This window comes from Scophthalmus maximus, chromosome 10 (genome assembly GCF_022379125.1).
Source record: "Scophthalmus maximus strain ysfricsl-2021 chromosome 10, ASM2237912v1, whole genome shotgun sequence".
Taxonomy (NCBI): domain Eukaryota; kingdom Metazoa; phylum Chordata; class Actinopteri; order Pleuronectiformes; family Scophthalmidae; genus Scophthalmus; species Scophthalmus maximus.
In genome coordinates, this window is record NC_061524.1 from 4,802,501 (window position 1) to 4,822,500 (window position 20,000).

Genomic DNA, 20,000 nt, shown 5'->3' on the forward strand with positions numbered 1-20,000 from the left:
AAATTGATATATATATATATTCAGCTGCAAGTCCTGAAGTGCAGTGCCATTAGACTGACAATATGAGTATTCAGCAGTGGGACGCGTGCACCCTCTCCCTGTTTGGATATGCCCATTTAACACACAGCCCCGCCGCTGTGAACAGTCTCCATGTTATCGTGCTGCAGCATCAGCCCATCCCTCAATATTACACATCTGTCAAAAGAGTTTTCCCTTCGACTTTTAATGCAAGACTGTGCCCGTCGTCCACTTGTGTGTTTCTGTCGGCGTAAACACGAGCGCATGCGGTTTTGTCCTGAATCGACTGTATATGTAGTGGGGGAGGATCATTATATTAAATTAGGCCATGTCTTCATCTTACAGTCAATTAAAGATCTGCATCAGTGCCCCGAGCACAACATAATTTCCTTCATATACCTTGAAACCCATGGGGTTTTTTAACACACTCCCATTTCCATATCTATATAACACAGGGCTCCGTTCCAATGTCCTGACCTATCTATCAAAAGAAAAGAAAAAACTTTTGACAACTGAATCCCCCCGAGAGGATCACAACAAGCGGTTCAAAGAGACACTTAAATGCACAAGTGCACGTCTGTGTTATTTAATTCTGTTGCTGGATTAAATGAAGTATTATCTTGTGGGTGATCTTTTTACCCATTTCCATAATCAGACATAAGGGGAAGGGGATGGAGGAGTGGTGGTGGTGGGTGGTGGGGGGTGGTAGGGTTCCCAGTGCAGGCCCCAGTCCTGCTCCCAGTGCTGCCATTGAGCCCTGTGGAACATGAAAGCCGGTGGCTGTCTCTCTGCCTCCACTCAGACCAGCCACTCAACCATATGGAAGTCCGCGGATTTAAATTATTTAGCCTAATCGCTTCATTGCTTTTTATGTTGGCCGGACTACCCAACTAATCCCTTTAATTTGGACACTCGATTTTTTTTCTATTCTTCCCCTCACAGGCTTCCACAGGGTATAGCCACTACTTTCATATAAGCCTTGGGTGGTTTAACTTATTGATACGTCGTCTCATTGCCTGTAACCATGTACAAAATGACTAGAGCTATTTAAAAGGGGGCCCAGAAAAAAAAAATCCCAGATTTGCATAATTCTAATCATCGGTTGCTGTTATCATTATTTAACGGCGGCGTGAGGACCATTAGGGTCATGCCTGTGCGCGCACTACACTACAATGTCCCCGGAGTGCCCACAGCCAGTGGAGCACATAATGAAGGAAGGAAGGCCGCGCGGTGGTATCTCTGATATCTTGCAACAAAAAGAAGAAAAAAACCACTCCCTAATCTACCTTTAATGCCCGGCGCTGCTTCTGTGGCAATAAGAAGAAGAAGAAGAAGAAGAAAAAAGGAAAGAAATAAACGCTCTTCTTATTACTGGCGCTGAATCTGTTCGCCCCGAGCGAAATGGATGAGGAGGAGGAGGAGAGGGAGGAGGGGAGGGAGAGGGGGGGGGGTCCTCGATAAGCAATGTGCACTCATGTCTAAGGAAAAACACCGACAAGACGCGTGATGAACCGTGAACTTCGCCAGTGGAGCAACCGAGGCACCTCAACCACAGAGCCTCTCTCCTGGGCTCCGTCACCGAGAGGAAGCTGATAACGTTTCAGGTTTGTTTCAATATCGGAAAGAGAGACTGAGGAGGAGGAAGAGGAGGAGGAGGAGGAGGAAGAGGGGAGGGGGCAAAATGGTGAGAGAGAGGCACTAAATTAAAATCGACATGAAACAGGTCAAGTTTATGGCGATGCTTTTTCGAGCTAATCTCCCCAGGTCGGTTGCGGGTTCAAGTCCTAATGGGCCAATAATAGCAACATTATTCTGATTCTTTTTTCTTTTTTTCTTTTCTCTCTATTCCAATGGATGGAATGTAAAACGGCCCTAATCATATGCAAATAACAGCGGCGGCGGAGTAGTGACCCAGAATAGCTGAATAACCAGCAGGGAGAGAACACACACACACACACACACACAGACACAGACACAGACACACACACACAGAGAGAGAGAGAGAGAGAGATGTACCTGATCGAGGGCCACTGATGATCTTGTGATTTCCTCGCTGTCTGATTTGGAGCCGCCCTCCCTGTCGTCGATGACCAAGTCGATGGGCATCTTTCCTTTCAAGCAGCTGATGTACCGGTGACAGAAGTTATCACACAGCTCGTGTACCTGGGGGGGGGGGGGGGAGCAGGGAAAGAGAGGAGAGGCATGAGGCTTCACACACACCAAATATAAAAGGCACCATTATCATCATCATCACACTGCGGTGACATGGGCAACCACAACACCGCCCCAGCTCTCTCTCTCACAGTCACGCGCGCACACGCGCGCACGCACGCACGCACCCCGAGGAGTTTTGAATTTTACGCAATCTTAAATAATTAAACAAACGCAACTGTTGCATGGCACATATTTAAATATTTAAAAAGTGTCACTGATCGGTGACAACACATTATCGTTTTGAGATTGGTGATCGACATGGTTAAAAATAAAAATAAATAAATAACTCACATTTTATTTCGCTATTTCGACTCCCAAAAAAGTTTTTGCTGTTGCTTCACTTTTCCTTGGAAATGAGTAAACCTGATATAATAATCCCTTAGTGCTTCGTCCATGTGCCGAGCTCCTCCCGCGCGCCGTGCCGTGCCGTGCCGTGCCGTTACGCAGTGGCAGTGCGCATGAGCTTCCATCCGGACTGTGATACAGCAACCTTGTGTTGTTGTTGTTGTTGTTTTTTCCCCATCCTCCTCCTCATCCTCCTCTCAAAATAGAGATATCGTCGAAAATTGACAGTGACAAGAGGCTCAGGGGCTGCGACGCACTCAACACGCGTGTTAAATTCATCATCGGTGCCCCGGGTAGTGGCCCTATTAGAGGAGAGTGTGTGTGTGTGTGTGTGTGTGTGTGTGTGTGACCCGCTTGACTGACATTTAAGGTAAACTGTTTTAATTCCGTCTACTACATTAGATTATCACAGCCAACGCGACGCATCCTATATAAACACGCACGGGGTGTGTGTGTGTGTGGGGGGGCTCCTCTATATGTCAGATATAGAGGAGGTGCGATCCCCCGTAAACTTTATCAGGCTGACTTTTCTTTTATGGCTGCTGAAACAAACAGCTTTACGGCAGGAGCTGTGAGAACTGCGCGGCAGCGCACGAGGAGAAAGTCATAAAAAAAAGTAAAACTTTGACAACGACTCACGATATTAAAAGTTAAAAAGTTAAAAGCGTCGGCGGAGTCCATCTGACGCGGAGCCAAATCCAGAGTTTTACGCACCCACTGTCTGTGTCCCCACCCCTCCCTCCCTCTCTCCCCACAGATGGCTGCCTGGGGCCTTTTGCCCTCCACAAAAAAAAAGAAGAATAATTTCTATTAAAAAAAAAAATGTTTTTAAAACAGCCCACAAAGTTGGCATATATACGTTTCACCTTGCCCAGCATTAAACTTCATCAAGAGCAAAGAGCGGTGGAGGATTCGGATGCGCACACACACACACACACACACACACACACTCTCAGACACACGCACACACACACGCACACACACACACACACACACACACAAACACACACAGATATATATCCGTTCCAGTTGTAGCAGCTTGCGTCGTGATTAAAACGCGGAAGAGAAATTGGCCCCGTGATTGATTTTGACGCTAATTATAAGCGACCAGCAAAAAAAAAAAAATACATTTATGCAAAAATATACAGCCCCAAGTAGAAGGTCCGAGGGTGGTTCACTGGACAGAGAGATGGGGGGGGGGGGGCGGTATTTACCTTCTCCAGCTCCAGAAGATGAAATCGTAAAACTTGGATGGCTTGGATCATCTGAAAAATTAAAGATGACAATAAAATAAAAGAAATGAGCTCGCAGCAGCTCCACACAATCCTTTAGATATTACACACATTACAACTGCATAGACGGGGAAAAATATATATTCATGTGAATATCTATTTTTTTATGTGTGTGTGCGTGTGGGGGGGGGGACTGATATTAAAACTTGGACGTTATTGCAATATGGAGAGCAGACATGGCGCTGCAATAAGCCTCGGAGTCAGTCAGAGATCTATTAGTGGTGGAGGGGGAAAAGACGTTACGTTTGCAAAGTGCACAAAGTGTGTGAGCATGAAAAAACTCTGCAGTTCTAAGGGGTTCTAGAAAACATGTCAAACAGCGGCCCCTTCTTCTGCAGAGACAAGGGGGGGGGGGGGGGGCATCGTGATATCAAACAGCCCCCCCCCCCCCCCCCCCCCCCCCCCCCCCAAAAAAAAACAAGAGGAACATCACCTCCAATTGTGCTGGAAGTTTTCAAGCCCCTACATGGCTCTGACTGACTGACTGACACACACATGTACACTGCAAACAACTGCCATGCTGTTATTCAAAACTAATATCAGACAATCTCTCTAACTCTGTGTCGTTTCAAAATAAACATGAAAAAAACAAAAACATCTTACCAGATTATCCAATTCTGGATTCGACGAAAATAAAGGCTTTTCTGCCCGAATCTAAAAAAAAAAAAGAAAGAAAAAGAATTTTATTATTGTAAACCCCTTGAATATAAACTATGACGAATTATAAATCATGCAGTATATATATACACAATAGATCAAATGTTACGTGCGAGTGATGGGCATTAATTCCAACTTTACGCACGACAAACACTTTGAATTAAAATGTCATTTCATTTTGTATTTTTAAAAAAAAAGAAGAAAAAAAAGCAGAATTCACTTGAGGCACAAAAGTCCACCACATTTTAAACGCAGGTACAAGAGGAGCTCAACCAAGCCCGGGCGTGCACGATTTAAAAAAAAAGAAGAAGAAGACAGAAAGAAAGAAAGAAAGAAAGAAAGAGTCAAACTCTCCTGACCTGTTTGGCAAACACCGCTATGTCTTCATTGAAGGACTCCGACGAACACACGTCTCCTCCCGCCACCCCGGGCTCTCTGGGGGTGCACGTCGCTAATTCACATTTCTCGAAAATCAGTGCAAGCAAGGGGAACAGGGGGTGCCTGGTGGGGGAACACACACACACACACACACACACACACACACACAATAGTAAATGTCACCGGAGAGAGGAACACAGCGGCCGGGGTCAGCACTATACTCCGGGGCTGGATCTAGCCAGCCGCGCCTCTCCACACTCTCCGGCTGCAGCTCGCCCGTGGGGACCGGGACCGGGACCCGGACCGGGACCGGGACCGGGACCTCTGCCGCCGCAGCCTCATGCTATGATATTATGCAGAGTCTGAGGAGAAGAGGCTGCGAGCAGCGGGCAGACTCCTGTGATTAAATCTAGGCGCGCCTAATGGCGTAAAGGCTTGAGAGTCACTCAAACAATTTCCTTGCACACAGGACTCAGGCTTGGATTACTGCGTGTGTGTGTGCGCGTGTGTGTGTGTGTGTTTGGTAAAAGTCCCGTGAAGCGGTGGAGGTGGATGAGCAGTGTTGTGTGTTATTTATTGTTTAAGTGTTGCAGCGGATGCATCGCTGACACGTGCCCCCCCCCCCACCACCACCACCGAAGTTGTGTCGTTAAAAGGCGTCAGGTGGTGAAACTGCTCGTGGGACGTTCAGCCCCCCTTTTTTTAAATTATTAATTTTGTGTAAAATAATAAATGACATATTCTAAAATCTCCCCTAAAACATCACTTATGTATTATTCTTTTAAATTTGTTGAGGGGCCTTGCACACAATTAATCAAAATATTTTTTTTTAAATGTATTATTTTGCTCACAATAAAATGTGAAAAGTTAGAAAGTTAAATTCTAACAAAAAAACCTACAAACTAAATTCTAATTTCCATAGAGTCGAAATACATTTCCAGTGAAATGTACCACAGAGCAGGACGTGCGTGTGACAGCCTGCTCAAGTGGTTCTTTTCCTCTTCTCTGCTGCTCCTCCAGTGTTTGTTCAGTTGTCAGTGGCAGGAGGAGCATGTGGTGAACATGGCTGACGTTCGAACGCGTAAAATTCCCAAACTGCGTTTTTTTTGTTTTTTTTTTAAATAAATAAATAAATAAATAAACTATTACAGAACAACAAAAGCTGCAGGTCTGCTGCACTCTTTCCTATTTTCCATGTGCTGAACTACTTCCCCGGGACACTCGACTGTCCCGGGCTGCTGAGCCGGTGTTTGGAGCGACTCTGCACCCACTGCCCCCCTCCCTCCTCCTCCTCCTCCTCCGGGGCCTGGATCCGCGCCTGCCATGCCGGACCGGTCCGAGGCTTGCACCTACCCGTATATCGCGTCTTTGTCTCTCTTGAGGGCGTCGTTGACGGAGGAGCCCATGCTGGGCGGCATGGTGTTGGTGTGGGCGGTGTGCGGGTACTGGTGCGAGTGCAGCTGGGGCCCGTGGTTGAGGTGCACCGCCTGCATGGACCGGGCGCCGTGCGGGTCCCCGTACATGGTGGTCGGGATGCCCACCCCGTCCATCGCGTAGTGCGGCAGGTCTTCGTACTGTGCGCGCACACACACACACACACACACACACACACACACACAACAAACAACGCGGGTTCCACAAGTGAATATACAACAGAACATGCAACAGGAATATTGAGACCACGAGTCGCGGTCCTGTGGCTTCAGGAGTCGGGAGAACACGATCAGAAAGAAGTTCTGTTCAAAGTTTGGAGGAGTGCGACTTTTTTCTTTTCTTAAAAAAACATAAATAAATAATGTGTCAAATGAGAAATAGTTTCAGTAATTTCCACGAGCCCGTCGACGTGTTTCAGCAGCTTTTCCTTCATTTCAACTTGTGCACTGAGCTCGTTCTGTCTTTCAAACTACACGACACGTATGCAGAGCATGAGAAAAATAAATTCCCCGGAGTCGTTTGTAATTTTTCTTCTAATAGTTTTCGAGGAAACACTCAAGTGACTTTTGAAGCAGGACAATTATTCTGAAGTGCAAAAAAAACAGCAACTAGTTTTGCTCTCACTTTACTGCCGGTGACCCCTTGTTGCTCCAAGGGACAAACAAATATTAATATGAATTATTCAATATGTTTAAAATTTTACAGGGGGGGTCAAGGCAGTAAAACTATATCAACGCGACTCAGTTGTTATTATTTCTTAATTAACCATGTTTGTCCTGTCCTGTGATTTCACTTGTTGTGTACAACAACAACAACAACAACAACAACAATAACACACGTCCTAAACGTGTTTACATACAGTTTGTTTTCTAATCGTTTTTAAAAGGCTCATAATTGTGCAGCGTGTTATTACCTATATATCAAGACACAGCGAGACTAGTGAGGGCAGCAGCAAAATAAGAAGAAGCAAGCAAAACGCGTGGTGTGTGTGTGTTTTTTCAGGGAGACGGTGTTCGAGCCGGAGCTGCACGGAAAACGTTCTCCTTCTTCTTCTTTCTTTTATTCTCACGCGTCAAGTTTTGAGTTTAACAATGTGTGTGTGTGTGTGTGTGTCCGTCTTTACATTGTTGTAGTGGGAGTTGCTGTTCTAAAAAAACTAAAACATTTTGATACTCAGGCTTGCAAACAAAAAAGTGAAATACAAATCTGGTGGTGGTGGGGGGGGGGGGGGGGGTTGAATTATTGACAGTGTTCTCTGAAAGTTACAAACAAGCGCCAGGGAAAGAGTTTTGCATTAAGTTGAGCATTTCGAGGTAAAAGAGGCTGCAGAGACCCCAGCGTGGTGCAGCGCCGGTGCCAGAACCGAGCAGAGAAACGTGCCCCGGTGTGTGTGTGTGTGTGTGTGTGTGTGTGTGTGTGTTCGTGTCTCTGTGCCGTTTTTACTGTCCGTGCAGCGAGGACCCGGGAGCAGCCCTGCATGCGAGTGTGTATGAAGCAAAGCGTTTGCCATCAACTCATCGCTTAAAAACGTCTGCCTCGCCGGCGTTTTATGGGGATAGTTCGTGGTTTTTCGCGCACTTTGCGCTGCGTCAAACGGCACAACTGACGCTGATTGTTCTTTTCTGTTTTGGGATTTTTTTTTTTTTCTTTTCTGGATTAGTTCACAAATGCTCCACTCAGTGTGCAATCCTGGCGGAGCGGTCCGGGGAGAAGTGTTGGGGGATTTGTTTTGCCTCCTTCCCTCCCTCCCCTTCCCCAGTTCGCTTCCAGTAACCGGCCTGTCATAACTAATCTCAGAAACGCGGCCGATGGGAGATATGATCACGCTGCCGTCCCCTCCCGGTGTCTCTCGGTCGGAGCCGGTTTTTCGCCGGAGCAAAAACGAGAGCGCGGCCGCGCGTAATGCCCGGTGCCAAAACAGACGACAAACACCAAATGTGTGTTTCCATGTGTCAGCGGCAGCGCGGAGGGACGGACGCGCCGCAGAAAGTTTCGCCGCGAGTGTTGCGTGTCCGTGCGGGGTGTGTGTGTGTGTGTGTGTGTGTGTGTGTGTGTGTGTGCCATTGAGCCACGTTACAGTGCAGGATCGCGTTGAAGCACAGCAGAGACTTAGAGAAACTTTTTTTCTTTTCTTTTCTAGGGGGGGGATTGCCCTACGTACCCGTTGCGCCATAACCCTCCTCACTCCCTGGTCGTCCTCTCAGCTTAGATAAATCCCCTCTGAGGCCAGGGTGGAGACGAAAATGAAGAAAAAAGAAAATCCAAATAAATGAGAGGGCGATGTCAGCAACCAAAAAGAGAAAAAGAAAAATCCCGTATGCCTTGTGTGTGTTCTCCACGCAGCGGTGAAGAGCCAGCCAGCTCTCCCCCCCCCACCACCCCTGCTCTCTGCGCAAGTTAAGCCCGGGCACGGCGGTGTAGGTCCTCGGCTATCCTCGCGGCAGCGGCGCCGACACCAGACCAGACTCCCTTCTTCCAAAAAACCAGGGTTGGAAATAAAATAAAAACACCAGCCCCCGTCAAACAGAAGGGGCGACTCTCATGGCTTTTTCTTGCCACTCCGCCTGTCAGTCAGAAGAAGAAGAAGAAAGAAAAAAAGAAGAGAGAGAGAACGCGAGGGGTGCTTGTCAAAAAAAAAAAAAAAAAAAAAAAAGTACCGGATGAATGATGGTCCCGACGCGCGTCTCCGCGGGATCGGCACCAGCTCAACGCGAACGGTCACAAGCACAGTTTTTAGGGACCGGAGCAGCTCTCTCTCTCTCCCCTGCGCCTTTTCTTTGATCACTCTCGGCTCCCGGCTTGATTTTCTTATGCAAAAGCGTCTAGAGGAGATCAAGAGGAGGTGGGGTGATAATTCTGGCTTAGAGCTTTTCTTAAAGGAGCCACGATCGATGCTGCTGCCGCCGCCGCCGCCGCTGCGTGTGCGTAAATATATGCGAGTGTGCGCGCGAGGAGCCGCCTGCCCCTTCTGTGTACAATGGATGTGTGTGTGTGTGTGTGTGTGTGTGAGTGAGTGTGTGTGTGAGTGTGTGTGTGTGTGTGTGTTGGAGCTGAGGAGGAGCGGAGGATCTCGACCAGACTGCTGAAACCCGGAAGTAGTGGTGGCCATAACAGGTCGCGTCTTACACAACGCACCGGGCTGCAGCAAGTCGTGCGCAAACGGAGGGGGGTGTGTGCGCGCGCGCGCGTGTGTGTGTGTGTGTGTGTGTGTGTGTGTGTGTGTGTATGTGTGTGGGAGGACTCCGCGAGCCCCATCAGCCAGTCGCCGCTGCAGCAACACCGGGATGAAGACACGTGAAGAATATGTCCACCGAGGCATTCATCGTGTCTCTCTCATCCTCATCATCACAAACTCGACTCTTCCCTGGATTCGTGAATCGCCCGCAGGATCCCGGGGGGACGACGTCTCCCCCTCTGTGTCTCTCTAGCCCGCGTGTGTGTACACACTGGGTTTTGGTTTTTTGGGGGATTATTTCTGAGACTCGCTGAACCTGCTCTCAGCTCCGATGTGAGATATTCAGGTATGTCCTCATCATCATCATCATCATCATCACATCAAGGCTCTCGACAGTGACGCGAACCGTAGTCTGGTGACTGATATGGTCTAAATCAGTTCATATCTATAATCAGAGTTTATTCACGTATTGTGAATCTGAAACCATAGTTCTTTTGAATAGTTTTACAGTCAGTCACCACCACCCCACCCCAGGCATCTGATTGGCTGTGAAGTGTGTGTGAATGAAATCCACACTGTACCACTGAAGACAGAATCCAGTCCTGCAGGTTTCTTGCGACTCTTGTGCCTTACAGCCTATTTTTGTTTCCAGCTTTACATTGGTACGAATGACACTCGAGACAGGAGATGCATAAAGGAAGACTTCCCAGAAAGTGTTAAACAGGACAATAAATGCAACTTATATCCCAATCAGTTGGGTGCACTGCTTATGTTCAGTTTCAACAATATTTTTTAAAAATGCCAAATCAGTGTAATGACTGTTCATCTTCACACTGAGTGAAGGTCTGAAAGATACGTTACCCAGTGGCATTGGTTCACATGTCGTCCAGCCCTCGCTCCCCCGCAGCAGCGCCGAATGGGTCGCTCCAGTCTGCCCGGGCCGTCCAATGGCAGAGAGGCACAAAGATGGGAGCCCCCCCATTGGCTCCCCCCTTCAACACGATCGATCCGGGGGCTGATTGATCGGTTATAGGCCACATTTGCCTATAGCACCCCCCCCCCCTCCCACCCCCACACACACACACACACACACACACATATATACACACACACACACACACACACACACACACACACACCTCTATCTTAATTGCTTCCATTCTAAATTCAAACACAAGCAACAAACAGATTCACTCGCAGATTCAGATTCTCTCACCTTCCTTCTCCCTGCCTATAGTTTCTTTATTTAATCCAGTGTTTTTCTCTTTTTAATGAACCTGAGTGTTCACGTGGTTTACAGAGGCAGAGACTGTTCAAGTTATTGGTCAAATATCGATGAGCTTTATAATTCACTTCGACTGATTTGAAGTGGAGTAATGATATGACTAAATAACGTGTGGATGAAGTTAATTAAACCACTGCAAATGTATCTCGTCCTGTTTGATTGCTCGACATTTTATTTAGTTCATCCCCCCCAAAAAATACAACTAAGGAACGTAAGTTAGTTTAACTATGTCGAAATAAAGTGTGAAAGATATTTATGAAGTTACCTAGGCAGGGTTAGGCATGCGTAAAGCTTTTTTCCAGGAATTCAAAAATAATATTTGGTTTATTTTTGCAGCTACTTTCAATTGATGGTCACCACAAAGGGCTTTACCCAACTCTTTTCTTGATTTCCCAGATTATGTTCATAAGGTGTTGCTGGTGGGTGACAGGCTGCTTGAAGGGCTCTTCTCCACCCCCCCCCCCCTCCCACCCCGTGCAGTGCGTTCACTCATCGATCATCTTGCCCCCGGTGCCAGAAACTCGGTGTCATAACACGATAATGCGGCTTCACACATTCAGCGGTGATTCCTGTGGCACAGAGAGAAAAAAGAAAAAAGAAAACACACAACAAACCCCGAGCGCTGTGGGACCCGATGGGACAATGTTACACAGGCATGAAATGACGATATCAAAAGCCTCCCCGCATCAGTCTGGTGGGCTGCAGCGGACAGCAGAGACGCCAGGAGGAAGCCGCGCAGGCAGGACGCACGGACTTTTACGCACAGAGACACCGGGACCCAAAATATTACGCGCGTGGGGTTTTTTTTAATTCAGTCATTCATTGGTGAGTAGAAGACTCTCATTCTCCCATTCCCTTTTATATTTTTACGACATATTAAATAATTATTTTGTTGAAACTTATTTTTCCCCACTCTTATTGTCTTGGGGGGGAACTTGGTTAAATGAAAAGCTTACGTTTTTAATCCACTTTCAGTCAAATTTCGTGCGTAACAGGATAACGCAAGCTCACTCCACCGCACAGCACATAAGGTACACACTGTATTTTTTTTTTTTTAGTGAGTCATTTACAAGTAATACGACTTAATTACCACGAAGGGAGATAACGTCACTGTAAAATAACCACTGTGGCATTATGAAGCAATTAAGCTTCTTCAATTGGCGTCTATAAAAAAAAAGCAAAACTGAAGCTCCACTTTCGCTCCCCTTTTTTTTCGTGAGGGTCAGCGCTTTTTTGGGGGGCATCCTCGAAAAAAAGAGAGCAGGGGGGGAATACGGTCATTTCTGTCTAATCCGCTTTGCGTTGACGGTAATGCTTGGAGTCGTTTCAAATAAAATCAGCAGGTATTAACTCTCCGGCGGCTGAATGGCAAAGCTGACAGCGCGGGTTGACTCGCCGACACAAACGGGAGCGTTATGTAGACGCGGCCTGAGACTTGTGCCGCGTGGAGACAAAGGGAAAGTTGTGGCCCTTTATAATAATAATAATAATAATAACATGCAAAAACACACAGAAAGTTGCGCGTGTCCCTCACTGTGTCACTATTTTTAGTCACCATGCAGTTATTTTGAGTTCTAACGGGACGTTGTGCAAATATTCAATTTAATATATATATTTTTGGAATCCTCCTTTTTATAAAATAAAAAATTCAGCTCCAGGTCAGAGATATGAATCGCTGTCCGGCTCTCAGTGACCGCCCTGTGTTACTCTTGCTCGTCCGGTGGCTGTTTGAGGGAGGGGACACACGCGCGCGCGCGCACACACACACACACACACACACACACACACACACACACACACACACACACACACACACACTGGCAGCCCGAGGAGTCAAACCGAGGTCAAACTTTTGTGCAGCCCCGCAGCTCTGCGCCCGGGACGTGTTGGGATCTGCACGAGAAGGCCCCTGACTGAGGGAGAGAGAGTCTCTTCTCTGCTCCTCTCAGGAGGATAGATCGACCTGCTGCTGCTGCTGCTGCTGCTGCTGCAAGAGTTTTCTGCACGGCAACATCTAATTATATATGGAAACCACTCGTATATTATCATCGCCTGTCAGAGCAAATCGCCTGGATTCATTAGGGTTTGCGTTTTTTTTTCTGGGGAGCAGGGAGAAATTATTCAGTCAGGACAAAATCGGCTTCGTGTAGAAGCAGATGATTTACCTGTGACTCGGAGATTATTCTTTTTTATTTTTTTCAAAGTGACTGTATTATCATGTCACATAAGAAAACTAGTGGCGATGGCCTCGTTTTCAAACTGTTAGGACTTCATCAAAGTGTAGACTGAATGATTTCAATAAAAAAAAGTTTATCTCACATAAGTGTAACAGGAGGATAGTGCGATTTTTTAAGTTTGTTTTTTTTATTATAAAGATAATTGGCAAAAATTCCTCCGGAGAATAATTACATGGCACCGAAAACGTCAGGGTTTAATACGCTGACACGTGGTTAATGTTGTAAAATAAAAGTAAAGAAATGGGTTCATTTCGAGAAATGGAACCGGACACACTTTTTGTTGTTGTTGTTGTTGTTTGTTGTTGTTTTTTAATCAAAGGTAACTTCCCTGTGGGACAGTTCCCTCCTGCTGCTGGGTCCTGCAGTGTTTGGCCTCAAACGTTCATGTGGAGCTCCTCTCGTCCCTCACACACATTAATGCTTAATCATTTGCGCCTTCTACCGGCGCTGCTCGGAACTACACGCCATGGAGCGATGCATTGTCCTGCTCACATCATTTAAAAAGAAGTCAAATCTAAATGTACTGTTAAACTATTTTGGCCCACTTCTTTCAGTGTGTCTTATTTTCCTAAATGCAGAACAATTAATCTTTAACTTGCTTTATTTCTCACGATATTTGTTCATTATTAAAACATGCTAATAAAAGATTTATTTCATTGCAATTTTCCAGTGTGTGTGTGTGTGTGTGTGTGTGTGTGTGTGTGTACAGTCGTCTAATTTTGAGTTGTTGATTATAAATAAAGCAGGAGGAGATCTGCAAATTTTTTATTGCTGCATTTATTGTGACTATAATATTTGCAAATTGAGGCAAAACTCAAAAGAACAAAAACAAAGTCAGCTGATCTCCATTCTAGATGGTTTAAAAAATTTATAAAAATATAATTTTGAACTTAGAACTAATTAAAGTGCCGACGCCTTCTCCTCTGAACAGTTGATGTGTAGGTGCAACATTAATGTGGAACATGTGGATTCATGATAAAGAGCCGCAAACACACGAGCTGCTCGGATCTGACAGCCCCACACACACACACACACACACACACACACACACACACACACACACACACACACACACACACACACACACACACACACACACACACACACACACACACACACACACACACACACACACACACACACACACACACACACACACACACACACACACACACACACACACACCTATAGATACATAATGTGATGAACAGCTGCTTTGCCATATAGTGAGAAGTGTGTGAAATTAGATGCATACGTGTATATATAGACCTAGTAACGTATACATTCAAGCACACGTGCCAATATAAAACACACACAAACACACACACACACACTATAATAACTGTGCCAAAATGCTGCCAGTCAATTTTCACTCTGTGCCACCGGCCACCGGGTCAGCAGCTCCAGTTTTCCTCTGAAAGGCTGCTGAGTCTGAATTATCCCCACAGATAGACGGGGAGCTCATCACTCCATCACACACAACTCTCCCTCTCCCTCTCTCTCTCTCACAGGGTCCCTCGCCCTCCCCTCCCAGCAACATTTGGCACCGCCACTATTATTTCAGGTGTGCTAATGGTGTCGCAGACACTTTTGGCTGAGCGCGGATAGTGACGGGAGAGGGAGTGAAAAGAGGAGGACAGAAGGAGAAGACGAAGAGCAAAAGGAGAAGGGATATTGTCATCGTCATCATTAAATGAAACTCCTCTGTCCTGTCTGAAAAACACACAGGGTGAGGGGTTTGGGTGAGGGTGACACAGGAGGGGTGAGGGTGGCAGTGGGTGGATGGGAGAGGATGGAGGAGGGGTGTGGGGGGGGGGGGGGGTTGTCACACCTCCCACGGAGACTGTGAATTGATCAGCACCTTAGAGAGGGAGAAATAGAGGGGCAGAGGGGAAGGGAAGTGAGAAGGATGAAGGATGACGATGAGGACTTGGGGGGGGGGGCTGGGTGTCAGAGCCCGGGGCAATAAAACCAGAGAGGAGGAGAAGAAGAAGAAGAAAAAAAAACAGAGTGATATGGGAAGGGAGGAGGAGTGAGGTGAAAGGCTGCAGGAGAGGTGTGAAGACTCATCTTTTTCCTGGATGGGTGTGAGTTTAGGGCAGCAGCAGCAGCAGAGAGTGGCCTGGGAGCACAGCAGAGCCTGGTGGCGATGAACCTGCAGAGAGACATCAGCTGTGAGGACGACGCACCATGAACGGCTTTCATTCAATACGTGATACTTACACACGTTAAAATACTCAATTAATATTCCGTTAAACAACAATTGAGGGAAAACCAAACCCCGAAATGTATTAATATCTGGAAGTGATATCAGATTTTTTTTCTTAAATTCAAGTACCATGTATGTAGAATTCTAAAAACACACCGTTCGGGATATGAAAATACACTATATGAACTACAACAGAGGATTTAAAGAACTGCCCACGTGTTGTTTTCTGTGTTAGTTCGTGGACGTTCCTTTTGAAACGACAGGCGATATCGATGTCGAGCAGAAAAGTTCAACACAGAGTGAACACATACTGACGCACACACTGTTTTCCTTTAGACTTTACGGCCTAAGCGTGCCGCACGGCCCTTTTCTGATGATTTTCAGAGTAAAACCATTCCTTCCTCCACATGATGGCCGGCTGGGTTCTTTCCTTTTTTTCCGAGGCGGGCGGCTGGTAGAAAATAAAAACCTTTACCCACGACCGGCGCTTTGGCTTGTGGCTGGATCTGTATCCCCCAGTCTGCGGTAAACACATGGTCACAATGAAAGTACAGCCGTCACTCACACACGCACACGCACGCACGCACACACGTCTGCACACACGTCTGCACACACAAACACTACACTACAAAACCACTGTGCACAGTATGTCAATGAAGGTGATAAAGGCTCAAGCTCATTTCAGTTTCCTCTTTGGTAAAGTCAGACTTGTAATACAAGAAAAGAAAAAGTCAGGTGTAAATGCAAAAAAAAGGAAAAAACTGTATATGTCAAACAAAAATATAGAAATAGGAATTCATCAATGTTATAAACTTCAATAACAGCAACAATACCCTAAATGTTGAAATCCAGTCCAATGTGTTAGATAACAGGATCACAAGGGACGTCAAGTGCTGTCCCACCCAGAATATGTTTGTGTTATTTGATGTCTTCCTTCTGGTAATGTAAGAAGCTAAACAATACATACAAGCAAATTCAGCACTGGAAGAGATTAATGATGTCAAATATCTGTCTTTCAGAAAACCTACGCAGACACAAAGCTGAATCTCTTCTATTAGAACATGACCAGGAGAGCCCGCTGCGACCCGGAGGTCGCCAGCAGGCCGGAGACATCACAGCTGACATGCATCCAGGCACGAGGCTGCTACTCATTTGGAAACAAAAAAACCCAACAGATCCTTAAAATACTTTCTAAAAAACAGCCAGACGCCCAACGAGACGATCTGCAGTTGATCTGAAACAAAAACTCGGGGGGGTTGGGATCAGACTGACAGTGTGAGGCAACTTCAGATAAAAGGCCCAGGTTCAGCGATCGTCACGAAACGGACGTCAAAATAAATTCCAGTCGGTTTCGTGCAACGTCCGGGCGAACGCCGAAAGCAAAGTATTCAGCATGTCAGGCTCAGACGCTCCTGCAGTCCAGTTCAGCGGCGGGCCACTCGGCCGGCCCTGGCAGCGGCGAATCAGATTACCAAACACGCTGATTGACTGCAGCGGGTTTTTAAAAAAAAAAAGAAGCCGGTGAGCCCACAGCCACGGCAACAAACCTCCCCCCCCCCCCCTAAACAAAGTTATCTCCAGCGCAAGGTCACGAAGAGGTCGGCGGTCACGTCATCGCGTCGGAGATCCCATCGTTTAATGTGCGACTCCGCCCAAAAAGGTCCGGGATACTGTACGAGGTCAAGCACAGACGACCGCGTCTGCTCTGCAGCAATCAATGGGAAGGAATTTGTTCTTTTCCTTTGTAATAATAATAATTCAAAAAAAAAAAGAAATTTCCACTCAGGCTTTTTCCTTCTTCTTCTTCTTCTTCTTCTTCTTCTTCTTCTTCGAACGAAGTTTTTTCTGCGACAAGTTCGTCTGGAACTCGCACGCAAACTGTCAAAGAATCAAGGTAAGCATAATTTGTTGCAAATTTATTCCACTTAGCTTTTGTTAATTATCACAAGTGTCATAACCATCAAAAGACGACAACAGACGACTTGGCACTCGCTAATGTTTGACACTTCTATCTTTATACCCTTTGTTCTGTCGCTCTCCTTCCTCCTCTGTTTATCACACATTATACCACACCTGTCTCCGATAATTATTCTTCCCTCCCGCTTTTCTTTTTTCTCTCTTTTTTTTTTTTTTTTTACTCCGTCCTTGAATTTCTAAATGCAGACGGCATCGGAGGATCTGTACCTGAAATCGTTACCATAAAGCGTTTTTTTTTCTCTCTCAGATAAATCTGTCTGCGAGCGCTGGAATGAAACTCTCCATTGGAGAACGTCGGCGCGCATGTGTTTTGTGTTTTCTGAAGAATGGAAAACGTTTTGTCTTTTATTAAAGCTTAAACTGCACTGAAAATATCTCAGTGTAATTTTAAACTTTTTATGTTTTTCAAAAAGCCTCTGTCTGTGTCAGTGTGATGTGTTTCTACTAATACTACACATACACACAACCCGATTTATGTCAAATAAATAGCAGCAAAATTAAAGGTCTCCACTTTTTTTGCTGATTTGTGAAGAAAAATCTGCAAATATGAACAGTGTATAAGATACCATAATCTAAAATGACTAATAGATAAACAAATAAAACAGGTGGTTGTTTGGTGACGTGCAGGGTTTTTTCGCCCTACGCAAAAGTTAAATAACAATCTATATGCATTTAGATCTGCCGCTTTTGAATAAACATAACTGAGCTGGAAAAACAGACTGTAAATATTTGTGTAATCCAACAAGAGAGAGGAGCGGCGGCGGCGGCGGCTGACCACGTGTGCTTTTTTTTTCCGAAAGGGGGGAAGAAAAAAAAAAGAGCCAGTGACAGAGTTAATCAGAGTGAATTGACATGTTAGCAGTGATTACACTGCGCCTGGATTCGCTCCTCACCACCAAACCACGAGAGCTTCCACTGCAGCCCGAGTTCCGCGTTCCCAGTTCCTGTCACTTTCGCCAAAACTCTGGAATTAAAAACCGTCACCGAACATCTAAAGTGTCACAATTTTTACAGCGTAGAAGAGAAGAAACTATCTGCAGGGGCGGGTGGAGATAAGTTATTATGTTATTACTGTTGTTGTTATCATTAGTAGTAGTAATATTAAGTTATTACTCAAGTAGTGCTCTTATAGGTACTTCCTTTTCAACTCCAGGGGTGGATACTGTACTTTTTTACTCCACTACATTTCATATGACACCTCACTAGTAACTTTGCACATTCAGCTCATGCCTCCTATGATCAATATATGAAATAGGATGCTTTTTTTATAGATAAAATTATTGGAAAGCATATGACATCATTAACACTAGCCCCTCCCCAAACAGCTACAACATTAACACCTCAAGAATAGTAATGCAACAGAATATATATAGGTAGAAAGGACTCATTCTTTATAATGAGTACTTTTACTCTGAAGTGTATTATGTCGTTTAGAATGATGCACTTTTTTGTGAAAGTAGGATCCAAGTTATTCCCAGTGCTGGAAATGTTTTTTTTTCTTTTTCTGTACATTAAAAGAGTTCCTACCTGTGACAGACAACTCTACCGGTGAGTTAGGAAGCAGCGCGGGTCAATCCCGAGTGTCCCGGGGGGGGGGGGGAGTCGACGTCACAGGGCCGCACGTAAACATTTTAGAGAGTGACCTTTCACCTGTCGGGGCACAAGAAAAGAGTTTCGGTTGGGGTCGCGTGACCAAAACCATTGCAGATCACGTGTGATTCACCCTCAGACGTTCAGACAGGTGCATTGTGTGCATGCGTGACACAGGCGCTTGGACAAAAACGTCTCCGCTGATACGCCGACGACTCCGCTATCTGTTGTGTTGTCGTGCACACGAACGCACACGAACACTCACACAGGTCTACAAACACACTCGCTGGCTGTCTGAGAGTCGGTCTCCGTGCAACCCGATCCGGCTCAGCGAAGGCCCCTCTACCTGCGTTTACTGCTCCGTTAAAACGCCCCCTCGTTGTTCTACCAATTCACCACACTGTAATTGCGCCGGGGCGGCATATGGTCCTCATCTGCCGGCCAGCGCAAGATAAAAGACAAACAGGCTGCGGGTGTACAACGCAGGGGAGAAGTGTGTGTGTGCCTGTGACTTTGGTCTGTGTGTGTGTGTGTGTGTGTGTATGTGAGCATTTTAGGGCAAATTGGACTCAACATAACTCGGGGAATAGTTAGGGGAAACTGCATGATGTCACTGTTATTACACTGTAAACGCACTTGATTTGGCTTTGAGGTTTTGTTTCGGGGCATGTGGCGGCCCTCTGACATGTGCGGCGGAGGCTGGTTCACAGATCCCACCTCCGCATCCCCCGGCTTTGAACTGCCGCCACCCCCCCCCCCCCACCTCCGAGAGTCAACGTGAAGTATTAACACATCAGGCCAAATTAGTCTGCCGATTAGTCTCCTATTCTTTCTGCACGTTTTTTATCACCTTTTCCAGGAATAAGTTGGGAGAGTTTCGCTGTAAGATGAGACAAGAGGGGGGAAAAAAGGGGGCTACTGCAGAGTAATTAAACATCCTCCAGTTGTTTTCACAGAAGGACAGTACAGTAGGTCACTTACATCCTTGGCCGATCAAACTCGCAACACTTACACAGACGGGGGCCCCTCCCCTCCCCTCCCCTGAACGATGAACTTCAGGTGATGACTTTGGCAAGAAAACTAAATAAACCAAACGCGCAGTTCAATAGCTGGATTAAGACTGACAGGAGATTGGCCGGTGGACAAACTCTCAGTGCCCCCCCCCCCCCGGGCTAATGCCAGTGCTTTT

General features: G+C 46.2%; 1 protein-coding gene across 4 annotated transcripts in view; it reads right to left on the reverse strand.

Moving 5' to 3' along the window:
• Window positions 1-20,000, reverse strand: part of meis1b (Meis homeobox 1 b) — a 110,549-nt gene that overhangs the window by 73,758 nt on the left and 16,791 nt on the right. The window contains exons 4-10 of one of the 4 annotated variants that reach the window (XM_047334926.1): window positions 18,749-18,871; window positions 15,106-15,190; window positions 6,258-6,475; window positions 4,886-5,027; window positions 4,473-4,523; window positions 3,792-3,842; window positions 2,035-2,181 (exon numbers count right to left, since the gene is read on the reverse strand). In XM_047334926.1, the coding sequence (XP_047190882.1) occupies window positions 2,035-2,181; window positions 3,792-3,842; window positions 4,473-4,523; window positions 4,886-5,027; window positions 6,258-6,454 (588 nt within the window). In that variant the 5' untranslated portion in view covers window positions 6,455-6,475; window positions 15,106-15,190; window positions 18,749-18,871. Of the gene's footprint in view, window positions 1-2,034; window positions 2,182-3,791; window positions 3,843-4,472; window positions 4,524-4,885; window positions 5,028-6,257; window positions 6,479-8,499; window positions 9,356-10,374; window positions 10,546-15,105; window positions 15,191-18,748; window positions 18,872-20,000 lie in introns of those variants that run through there. The other 3 variants (XM_035605845.2, XM_035605846.2, XM_035605844.2) reach the window with 3 other exon arrangements.